This window comes from Lethenteron reissneri, unplaced genomic scaffold (genome assembly GCF_015708825.2).
Source record: "Lethenteron reissneri isolate LAM-NWPU_2019-01 unplaced genomic scaffold, ASM1570882v1 scaffold_215, whole genome shotgun sequence".
Lineage (NCBI taxonomy): Eukaryota > Metazoa > Chordata > Hyperoartia > Petromyzontiformes > Petromyzontidae > Lethenteron > Lethenteron reissneri.
In genome coordinates this window covers 199,762-211,690 of record NW_026891737.1, presented here as the reverse complement: position 1 = coordinate 211,690, position 11,929 = coordinate 199,762, and the positions used below count along the sequence as shown (strand labels likewise).

The 11,929-nt window shown below is 51.8% G+C and overlaps 1 protein-coding gene across 1 annotated transcript; it reads left to right on the top strand.

Annotated features, from left to right (window-relative positions):
• The first annotated feature begins 1,663 nt into the window (after positions 1 to 1,663).
• On the top strand, positions 1,664 to 10,109 carry LOC133339743 (c-Myc-binding protein-like). Its single transcript, XM_061547905.1, has 5 exons — positions 1,664 to 1,873; positions 4,038 to 4,110; positions 5,282 to 5,330; positions 7,462 to 7,591; positions 9,229 to 10,109. Exons 1-5 carry the CDS (start codon positions 1,859 to 1,861, stop codon positions 9,271 to 9,273), a joined length of 312 nt encoding a protein of 103 aa, XP_061403889.1. The 5' UTR covers positions 1,664 to 1,858; the 3' UTR covers positions 9,274 to 10,109.
• The last annotated feature ends 1,820 nt before the right edge of the window (positions 10,110 to 11,929 follow it).

Sequence of the window (11,929 nt, the reverse complement as noted above, 5' to 3'; positions counted from 1 at the left end):
CGAGCGGGGCACCGGGCGGCTAAAACGCACAGTCGGGGTCATAGGTGGTACATCTGCAACAGTTCATCAACATTGCATACCTGTCGTGCCCTACCTTATAACAACAGACTAATTCAGACCTCGTTGGTCACCCCGTGTCCCTTATGAATCTCAACGTTCATCCTACAAAGGGAGAAACACATATAGACTCTAGTTCTCTGTACAAGAATACGGGTAAACCGTATGGGTTGACAGATTGGTTCCATACTATTTGGCTCTTTCGGTAAAGTCACGTAGGTATGAAATAAATCACGACGTTTCGGGCGGGAAAGCATGCTTTCCCACCTGATGACGTGACTTTACCGAAAGAACCAAAGAGTATGGATTCCTGCAGTCACGAAAGCTTCAAATAAAGATTGGTTCCAGTGAGGTCAAATTAGGCAAATTGTATTCCACCGAGGAGCATATCATAAATGTGTGTAATCTATGTGAAAGAAGACTCGGGCCCTTTTTTCTGTTAACCAAGGTAAGGTCTTTATTTCACGGAACGGGTCCACATCTTCATCCTCGCTCTCTCCAGCGACGTTCCCAACTCGGCCACCCACTACTCACCCACTCATCCACTCGTCCAACCACCCACTACTCACCCACCCACTACCCACCCACTCACTACTCACCCACTCACTACTCACCCACCCACTACCCACCTACTACCCACCCACACATCCACCCACTCATCAACCCGCTCTTTTGACCTCTTCCTGGCGTCGCACTCCGTCTCCACCGATCGTCGTCTTGTCTTATCCTCGCCTGGCCTAATCATCCCACCTGAGGCTCAACCACCCGCCTGCCCACTCAACCACTCACTCAACCACCCACTCACCCAACCAACCACCCACTCACCCACCCAACCACCCACCCACCTCACCCAACCACCCACCCAACCACCCACCGACTCACCCAACCACCCACCCACTCACCCACTCACCCACCCAACCACCCAACCACCCACTCACCCAACCACCCACCGACTCACCCAACCACCCACCCACCCACTCACCCAACCACCCACCGACTCACCCAACCACCCACCCATCCACTCACCCAACCACCCACCCAACCACCCACCTACTCACCCACCCAACCAACCACTCACCCAACCACCCACCGACTCACCAAACCACCCACCCACTCACCCACCCACTCACCCAACCACCCAACCACCCACCCACTCACCCACCCACCCACCCACTCACCCAACCACCCACGCACTCACCTACCCACTCACCCAACCACCCACCCACTCGCCCAACCACCCACCCACTCGCCCAACCACCCACCCACTCACCCAACCACCCGCCCAACCCCCAGCCCACTCGTCCAACCACTCGCCCAACCACCCACCCAATCACCCAACCACCCATCCAGCCACCCACCCAACCACCCACTCACTCACTCACACACCCAACTAACCACTCACCCAACCACCCACACTCACCCAACCACCCACTTACCTTAATATTATGTTATTCCATATATGGCCATTGCCTCATTAATATTCGCGAGGGAGCGGTGGTCAACGTCACGTAGATTTCCCCCCCTCCCCGCTCATTCGCCCCGCCCCTAACCCCGCCCCGCCCCTAACCCCGCCCCTCGCCAAGCCCCGTCACCCGGATGTTGCTGCGCACGGCCCCATTCGTTCGCCGGCAAACCGGAAGCAGGAGGCGAGAGGAGTTGAAGGCAGCGGCGGCGGCGTCGGAGTCGTCTCCGAACAACACAAAACTACAAAGTTCCATCGCTCGCCATCCGCGTCCTTTAAACGCCAACCCGGACTCCGCGAGCCCCTCACGCCCTCTCCCACCCCCTCTTCCGTCTCGCCATGGCCTCGTATCGGGTGAGGGTTTCCTCCGTTACTGTGTTGTTCCAAGGGTGTCTTGCGTGGTTTGTTCGCCCCAAACTTCGGCTTCGCTTCGACTGTTGCTATGGAGTCCGCGGCCGCCCCGAGGCTGTCTCCACTGATCGAGTGGTGGCGGACTGACTCCTGTACCTCCATCATCACCATCACCTCCACCACCATCACCTCCACCACCATCACAACCATCACCACAACAACAACCACCACCACGATCCCCAACCCCTACTAACCGTCACCATGACTACACCACGACTTTAACAACAACAACCACCACCACCGCTCTATTATCGCAACAACTTTCATCGTACGTACACTTTATATAATTGTTGTAAAGCGCATTGGAATAAGGCGCTGCTGTATATCAATCTTAAGATTTACGTTGTTACCCACTGCAGTGTTCCCTAACGCCACAGTCACGTTATGGTGTACTGTGTAGTGCAGTGCAGGCACTGTGTGTGCACTCTTTAGGTAAAGTCACGTAGGTAGAGAAATAAAATGAAAATAAAAAATATATCACGACGTTTCGATCGAAGCACAAGCGATCGTCCTAAGGCGAAACAAAATCCAGCGGTGGAACAGCGGCTGTGGTTCTATTGCTGGATTTTGTTTCGCCTGAGGACGATTTGCGATTGAAATGTGATATATTATTTATTTTACTTTTGCTACCTACATGACTTTACCGAAAGAACCAAAGAGTATGTATGGATTCCTGCAGTCACGAAAGCTTCGAATCAAGAAGGTACTGTGTAGTTACAGGCACTTTGTGTAGTTAGAGTACAAGTGCTGCGTAGTACAGTAAAGGTATTGTGTTGTACAGGCACTGTGTGTAGTACAATACAAGTACAGTGTAGTACAGTACGTGTACTGTGTGGTACAGTACAGGTTTTGTGTAGTAACACATTCCTGCGGAGGGAGCTGGTAGGAACGTTGGGTTGCTCGGTCAATGGCCAGGGTCAACGGCGGCGTGGTGTATTCCGCAAATATGGCCGACTGTGAGGGCGGGCACAAGCCGGCGTGAGTAGGTTAAACGTTGAGTTTTATAAGGACACCACGGGGTGACCAGCCCCTCCCCACCCAGCCCCACCCAGCCCCTCCCCACCCTCTCCACCCAGCCCCACCCCTCCCATTTTTGGATGCACGACGGACGGACACAATAATCCCCTGTGGGCTGGTGGAAACAGGTGGTTCCTACCAGTACAATTACTGTGTAGCACATTACAGATACTTTGTAGTACACTAGTACAGGTACTGTGTAATATAGTACATGTCCCGTGTATTACAGGTACTCTGCAGTACATGTACTCTTTAGTACAGGTACTGTGTAGTGCAGAACAGGTACTCTGTAGTACAGGTACTCTGTAGTTCAGTGTGTGGAGTAGAGTTAACATCTCACCGTGGTGACTAGGAGATGTTATCTCCCTCGCTTAGTATACAGGAGGTCGTGGGTTCGATCCCGACCATGATACCTGATTGGCCTACACCAGAGACAGTCTTCTTTAAAACACACACAACACCTAATAATATAATGGTATGCAAGAATGTGCAAAAATTAGATATTTAAAATAATTGATGTAGTGATTATCCGGTGCTTTTGAAAATTCGGCGCCCCCTTCCCCCACCCAGAAGCTGCTGGATAATCTATGGTCTATCGTATAAATGTAAAAAAAAAAAATTACACAGCTATTTTTTCAGAAGCGACCTGGCCACCAATGATAGCTCAACAAAGTGGCTTCCCGTCATCACGTGGAATATCATAGCAGCAGCCAAATTTCCTCTGAACGCACGACGTTGATTCTAAATGTGGAGGGGAAAAACTGGAGGACCCGGAGACAAATCCACGCGACCGCGGGAGAGAGAGACGAAGACTCCAAATATACATCAGCAGGCGTCAAGGTCTGGATAAAACCCACGACCTCCTTTATACCAGGCGAGGTAGTTAATATCTCAGCCACCATGGCGTCAGGGTCAGGATCGAACCCACGACCACCTGCATACCAGGCGAGGGAGTGAACTTCTTGCCACCGTGGCACCCCAATTAGTTTATCAATGTAGTTTATAGGGTATTTGAAACCGCTCGTACGTGAGCCGGACCACCCCTAGGTTGACTCGGCCCTAACTGAGCTGGGGTTATTGTTGTTATCAGGCGGCTGACTCGAAGCGGGAGGAGTTCCGTAGGTACCTGGAGAAGTCGGGCGTTCTGGACGCGCTCACAAAAGGTGCCGATTCACACTCAGAAACTCATTCACTCACACACCCAGAAACTCATTCACTCACACACCGAGAGACTCATTTACTCACACACCGAGAGACTCATTCATTCACACACTGAGAGACTCATTCACTCACAGACCTAGAGACTCATTCAAATTCATAAACTCATTCACTCACACACCCAGAGACTCATTCACTCACACACCTAGAGACTAATTCACTCACAGACCTAGAGATTCATTCAAATTCATAAACTCATTCACTCACACACCGAGAGACTCATTCACTCACACACCCAGAGACTCATTCACTCAGACACTGAGACTCATTCACTCACACACCTAGAGACACATTCACTTATACACCTAGATGCACATTCACTTACATACCTAGAGACTCATTCACTTATACACTGAAAGAGGAATGCACTTGTACACTGAGAGACTCATTCACTTGCACACCTCGAGACTTTCACTTATACACCTAGACGCAGTCACACACACCTAGGGACTCATTCACTTATACACCTAGAGACACATTCACTTACACACCTAGAGACTCATGTTTTAAGTCTACGGGCAGTGCTGAGGCTCCACGCAGTTCTGTCTACGGGCAGTACTGAGTCTATGGTGCAGTGTTGAGTCTACGGTACAGTGTTGCATCTGTGGTGCAGTGTTGAGTTTATGGGCAGTGTTGAGTCTATGGGCAGTGTTAGTCTATGGTGATGTTTACTACACACCGCGGCCAGGTACTAATTTGAGACCGAGCTGACCTAGGGAAGGCCCAGCACCGGAACCAGATAATCGTCACTGGTGTTGGCTGTGAGCGGGAATTGAACTCGGGTCGCAAGGTTCAGAGCACACTTCTTCATATTTTCTTGTACACGCGCATTTGTCAAGCGTTGGCGCTGTGGATAGCGCACTGTACTTAGGAACCCGACGAACAGAGTTCGATTCGCGCTCAAGGTTAATATCGGTAGGGCTGCCCGAGGTCAACTCAGCCTTAAAAGAGCACCTGGTGCATTGTGGGAACATCAGTACCGGAGAAACAAAGGCGGCCAGGTATGTGCCGTGGTGCAGGCCTTCATAGGCGGTGCTACTCACGAACAGCACTTGTCCCGACAGTCTGTTAAGGGCTATACGGGGGACCTTTGTCTTTGTATGTGTGCGTGCGCAGTGCTCGTTGGTCTGTACGAGGAGCCAGACAAACCCAACAATGCCCTGGAGTATCCTCAACCACGCCACTCAACCACGCCACTCAACCACGCCACTCCACGTTTAGAATCAACGTCACATGTTTATAGTATTTATCTTCTGCTATCAATTTCCACATGCTGGTGATGACAAGCCACCACTTCGGTGAGTAGCTATCATTTGTGATGGCCAGGTTGCGTCTGATTGAAGAGCTCCATAGGTCAGTGGGGCCTTACATCTGTGATACGAGGGGGACCCATCGTGTGAGTCGGCGTCCGTTGCGTGTGATCTTTGGGACCTCCCCAGTGTCAGGACCCCCATGCGTGAGTGTGTGTGTGATTCTAGGGGACCCTAGGGGAGCCTAGGGAACCCCCCAGTGTTAGTATCCCCCCATGTGTGTTATCCTAAGAGAGCCTAGGGGACCCCTCAGTGTCAGGTGTGAGGGGTTGATAACCCACCTTTCATTATTTATCACTAAACCACATGAGAAATAAAGAACGAAGTTTGTGCCGGAGGCCCCGGGGGGACAGGCATTTATGACGTCTGCTGGCCAAACCCATTTCGCGGAGCCTGGAGAGGGAATCTTTACCCATGGGGTTCCTCCAGTAAAATGAAATAGCCATTGCAGGAGACCACTTGGAATGTTCGAATGCTCATTCCTCTGTTGGGAGCTGGACCGGTACCGCCTGGATCTCTGCGGTATTCAGGAGGTCCGGTGGACTGGCTCTGGCTCCTACCACTGAGGGGTGGACAGTCCTCTACTTGGGGCAGGAGACTGCCAAACAACACGGAGTGGCTCTTCTGAACAAAATAATTAAGGCGGGTGTGGGAGCGTGGCGGTGAAGTGTGAGAATTTGTAAGCCCTAACATGTAACAGGTGCAAGCTGAAGTGGCCCCTCGGGATAGAGTCATCCTGTTGGGTGACTTTAATGCCTGAGTGGGTCATGAACCTGGCACCTGGTCTGGAGTGATTGGAAGGCATGGGCCAGATCAGCTCAATAACAAGGGTAGGAGGCTGCTAGACTTTTGTGCAGCCCATGGGCTTGTAATTACCAACATGATTTTTTGACATCGGTGCATCCACAACATCATGGATGCATGCTGGGTCCAAGCAAGAACATCTGCTGGACTATGTAGTGACTAAAGTGGATGCGGGCCCATGTCCTTGAGACCAGGACCTACTGTGGAGCTGATCTGCCCACTGACCATCAGCTTGTCATCTGTAAGATGTGCCTGCCATTCTTCCTCTCCAGTGGTGGGTGTATATCCAGAACCCCATTCAAACCCATAGTGGTTGGTGGGGCAGTTGTGGAGAGCGTGGAGAGTTTTCCTTTTTCTGGGTGGTATGCTCATGACCGGCTCGGTTTGAAAGCAGAGCTCTCACTCCGAATCAATCGATCAGCATTATTTTTCATCGTCTGCGTAACGCTGTGTGGAAGCTACCTGGTCTGTCGCTCCACATGAAGCTTCGGGTCTTCTCTGCCATGGTCATGCCCTTCTCTATTCTTGCAAAATGTGGACCCCCCTAATGGAACATCTTTACCGGATAAAAACATTTAGGCTGGCCTGCCTTCGATCCATCCTGGGTTTAACCTGGCTGGATTGTCTGAAGAGCTCACAAATCCTTGAAACATATGGAAAAAATCCCATCGATGAGCTCCTCCAGCAAGCAAGGCTGCATTGGCTGGGTCATGTAGACCACATGCCCAGCCACCACATGCCTAAACAGCTTTTGTTCGTGGTGCAAGAGGATGTGGAGCTGAGTGGACTTGTTGATGACTGGTACTAGCAGTGTCAAGATCGGCCTCAGTGGAGGAGGCTCGTGAAGGACACTACTGGGCAGTTGGAGGCAATCGCCCTCCAACAGCAACAGAGGGCAGAGGAGCGACGCTCACAACAATGAGCAGAGCACCCAGTGGCTAAAACACAGCAAGTTGGCACAGTAGGGGGCACAGGTGGTGCATCGGCCAGTCATCTCAGTCATCTCAATCAGTCGACCCATGGCACCTAAATCTGTCCTGTGACCTGCCAGCAGGCATTCGACACTTCACGTGGCCTTAAAGTGCACATAGCCTGGCACAGGCACCATGGTGATGTTACCGCCACTTAGTGGCGAAGGTCGGTCATTGTTGTCGTTGAGTGATCCTTGACGTCGCCGCTCAGCTTCCTGAAGCAGCACCTGAGCTCTGCGGGCCCCGAGGGGGCCGATGTAGAGGCCCTGCGCCTCGAGGCCTCTGAACTGCGCCTCAAGTTGGACTCCCTGGCTGAAGAGAACCGCGAGCTCAAGGGCAAGGTGAGCGGCGTCCTCGTGGTCACGACGATAATGATGCAATCGTTGATGATGATGGTGTCGATGTAATCATTAATAATGTATGGCAGAACCCCTCTTAACGGTAATTGGTTCCAGGAAGCCGGTCGATAAGCGAGTAAATGTTTCCACTTCAAAGCACAGCAGACACTGAATATAAACAATGCCCCAACACCCATGAATGGACGTCACTGATTGCCCGAGGCCTGGTCAGACCACTTTGGAACTCGCCGATTGGCCGAAATTGACAGTTGTGTGCTCGTCATAAGTCGCCGTTAACAGGGGAATGGTCGGTAAGCGAACACATTGGGCTCTATGGATGCCCATCGTTAAGCAATTAGTCGTTAACTACACTATACACTACACTACTATATTCTACACTATACACTACACCACAATACGCTACACCACTATACGCTACACCACTATACGCTACACCACTATAGACTGCTGCTGTATACTATACTATACACTACAATATAAACTACTATATACTATTCTCCACATTGGGCGCTATGAACGCTCGTCGTTAAGCGGTAGTTGTTAACAGGGGTGGTCGTTAAGAGGGGTTCCACTATAATTATTTATGATAATGACAATGTAATCATTCATTTAATCAATTATAGTGATGTCGACAACAATGATGATGACGATGTAATCATTAACGACGATGTTGAAATCATTAACGATGATGACGACGATGATGTGATCATTGCCGCTGTCATCGCAACGCACGTGCAGAGAGAGAGCGGGGAGAGACCATGGCTGATGATGGTGGTGGCTTGAGCCCTTCAGCAATGGAGTGACCATGGCTGATGATGTTTATGATGATGATGTAGGCTCCGCCAATGACGATCTGGGAAATTACAATGGCCAATCATGCACAACACATGCGGTAAAACTGTTTTGTTTTACCAGGTAAGGCCCCACTGAGCTATGTAGCGCTTTCAGAAGCGACCTGGCAATCACAAATGATGGTTCAACGAAGTGGCTGCCATCATTGTGCACGTGGACATTTATCGCAGTCAAATACTCTAAAGGCGTGATGTTGATTCTGAATGTCGAGGTAAAACCGGAGGACCTGGAGAAAATCCACATGACCACTACGGGGAGATAATGGAGGGAGAGACCCAGACTCCAAACATACAGCAGCAGGCATCATCAGGGTCGGGATCGAACCCACAGCCTCCTGATACCAGGCGAGGTAGTGAAAAATCTCGGACACCGTGGTGCACGTTACGCAATGATGGCAGCTGCCGTTCACCTCTCAGTGGTGGCGGCTATGCGGCCGTGGGTGGTGCTGATGCCAGGCTAGGTGCACGCCCCGTGTGTGTGTGTGAGTTCAGTTCCCATTCACAGCCAACACCAGTGACGGCAGCAATTATCTGAACCCGGTGTTGGGCCCTCCCGGAAATCTACTCAGCCTCAAATGAGTACCTGGTGCAGTGGTGGTGTGTAGTAAATATTGTCACTGGGGGAGACAAAGGCAGCTGGGTGTGCGTGATGCTGGCCACCCACCCCCTCGTGTACTTTCATAGGCGCTGCTACTACTCGCTATAAACAGCACTTGTCCCGACCGTCTGTTGAGGCTACCTGGGGGATCTTTGTCTTTGTTTCCACAGCTGGCTCGCTATGAAGCGGTGGTGGACGAGGGGCGCACGGAGTAGGGGGGGGGGTGCAAGGCACTGGGGAATGCACACACAAACATAGACACACAGTCACACACTCGCTCACAGAGACACACACAGACACACTAATGCACACTCACACCTAGACACACACACGTGCACGCACACACTCTCGCGCACACACGCGCACATCCACGTGGTTATGGGTATGCACATGAAACACTCCCTTTCCTCCCACGCTCGCTACTCTCACATTCCAACACATAGGCAAAGGTCCCCCGTGTAGCCCGCACTGGCTGTTGGTGAAAGTACTGCTAGCGAGGGGAGCACCCACTAATACCCACCCAACCCAACACTTGGTCTAACACTCAATCTAACACCCACCTAACCTAACACTCGGTCTACCACTCCACCTAACACTCAATCTAACACTGTCCAACACCCATTCATCCAATCCAACACTCAGTATAACACCAAATCTAACACCCACCCAATCTAAGTCTATCACCCCAGTCACACTTAGTCTAACACCACCTCCTGCCCGTCTTCTCCACCTGGGTTCCTTTGGTGTTACTGGGGTGGAGTCTTTGCCGTGACCGGGGTGGGCGGAGTTAGTGACTTGTGGGCGGGGTTAGTGGCTGGTGGGTGGAGTTGGTGGCTGATTGGTGGGGTCAAGTGGTTGGTGGGCAGAGTTGATGGCTGGGGGGGGGGGTGAGGGGCTGATCATCGCACTGAGTTCACATATTTTTTTCAGTCCACCCTCTGTGCGACGACGATGACAACAGTGCGGGAGAGAGGAGCAGAGATAATTATTTGTTGTTACAATCTCTGTCCCTGTTTTGGAGTGTTTCATTAAAGGAAGTGGTTTGTTTGAATGAGAGCCGTGGTGGATTCCTTTCGGGGGGGGGGGGTGTTCGGGGGCAGAGATAATTCTAAACTACTGAACTATAAACTCTTGTGTTAGCAGGTGAGGCCCACTGAGCTATGTAGCTCTTTTTCAGAAGTGACTTGGCCACCATTGATAGGTCAACGACGTGGCTTATGTTGAAATGTATAGCAGCCAAATACTCTATAGTCGCAAGTTTCTAAATATGGAGGGGATAACCGGAGGACCCGGAGAAAAAAATCCATGCGACCACGGAGAGAGATGCAAACTCCAAATATACAGCAGGCGTCAGGGTTGGGATTGAACCCATGACCTCCTGTATACCACGCAAGGGAGTTAATATCTGGCCACAGTGGCACCCGCAGGTGGGGGGTACAATAGGAATACATTGTTACACAGGGGCCTTCACTTTGTCTTCTTGGTTTAAAATAGCCTTTAAAAGGTGGACTGCGCCCTCCCTAATGCGCCAATCAGTGGTTCTCAACCTTTGAAGTTTGTTTCGACCGCGTACCTCCCCTTGCCTGACCTAACATGGTTCTAAACAATACATGTGTAGTGAGCCACTCGGAGTCACTAATCGTAGGAGGCACTCTATTTATTACAGCCTTCACAGGCACAAGGGTTAACTACATTAGGGCAGGACAGCTAACAGGCTGCCTGACTTGCAACGCCGGTAAGGTGAAGACGGTGACGAAGACTCCAGCCGCATGACAGTTCCACCCCGAACCCTCGCTCGGGGTCCTTTATACACCCAGCGTGGCTCCGCTCCGCCTTTGGCCATGTCCCCCTTTTAAAATCCACCAGAAGGTTCCCGGGCTTTACCACACGTACCCCCTCTATCCCCCTTGCCTCACATCCCTCTCTCTGGCTCATGACATCCTGCTGGCAGACAGAGATGGATTTGTGCTGCAATTCCGATCCCCTTCTGTGCCAGCAATCAGTGCTGTGCCACAGTGACACATTCCATGTCACTACATCATCCCCCCCCCCCCCCCCTATGAAAAAAATCAGCCGTCCCGGCTGACCTCCATACCTCGTGTCGCGGGACAACGAACACAACAATAGCAACCGTCATCCCACCCGCCAGTTGTTTTAACGAGGATAATAAATAACCGGAACAAAAAAAAATCGCGAACACACGGGAATAAACCCGGCCCCCAGGAATATACAACACCCAACGACCGTCAGCGTGCCGCAGCCCACGAACACAGGAAGGACCTCAGTTCAACCGACAGCCATAGCCTGGCTCTTGTCTGCGACTACCTGCCAGACGGCGTTAAATAATAAATAGGAGAATGGGAAGGGGTGGGTTATTTGAACCGAGCAGTTTTAGAATGCGTCCTTGTCGCTGGGCCCCCAGGTGAGGCAAGATTGGGTTTCCTGGGGACCCCGGGGACGACTTGTAAATGGCCTAACGGGCGCGGCCCCTCCCGGGAAGAAGATGAAGGGGGAGAAGAACCAGGTGGCAGCCGTTCCGTCCTCCCTGGCGTGCCTATGGATGGCGCCGCTGGTGGTTCCACGGGTGTCAGGCGCTGGGATCCTGATGGCGTAAGAATAGAGTCTCGCTGAGGCGCAACCTCCGTGACCGTACGCCCGGGCACGTCGGACACATCAGATACCCGGCCTTCAGGTAGTGGGGATGAAACGACCTCGCAAGGTGAGAAATAGGATTTCAGCAATGACGGGTGCACATTCCAATGCCTGCGACCGACCTGGATCCGCGCGCACTGCGGCCTCCTGACCTCAATCACCTCAACCGGGCCCTGCCATGGCTTATGCAATTTAGGGGACGTGCCCTGGGGCACCTGG

Coding starts and splice junctions, on each gene's coding strand:
- LOC133339743 (XM_061547905.1), top strand. Junction 4,111..5,281: donor TCTGGACGCGCTCACAAAAG/GTGCCGATTCAC, acceptor GTGCGTGCGCAG/TGCTCGTTGGTCTGTACGAG. Junction 5,331..7,461: donor AAACCCAACAATGCCCTGGA/GTATCCTCAACC, acceptor GTCGCCGCTCAG/CTTCCTGAAGCAGCACCTGA.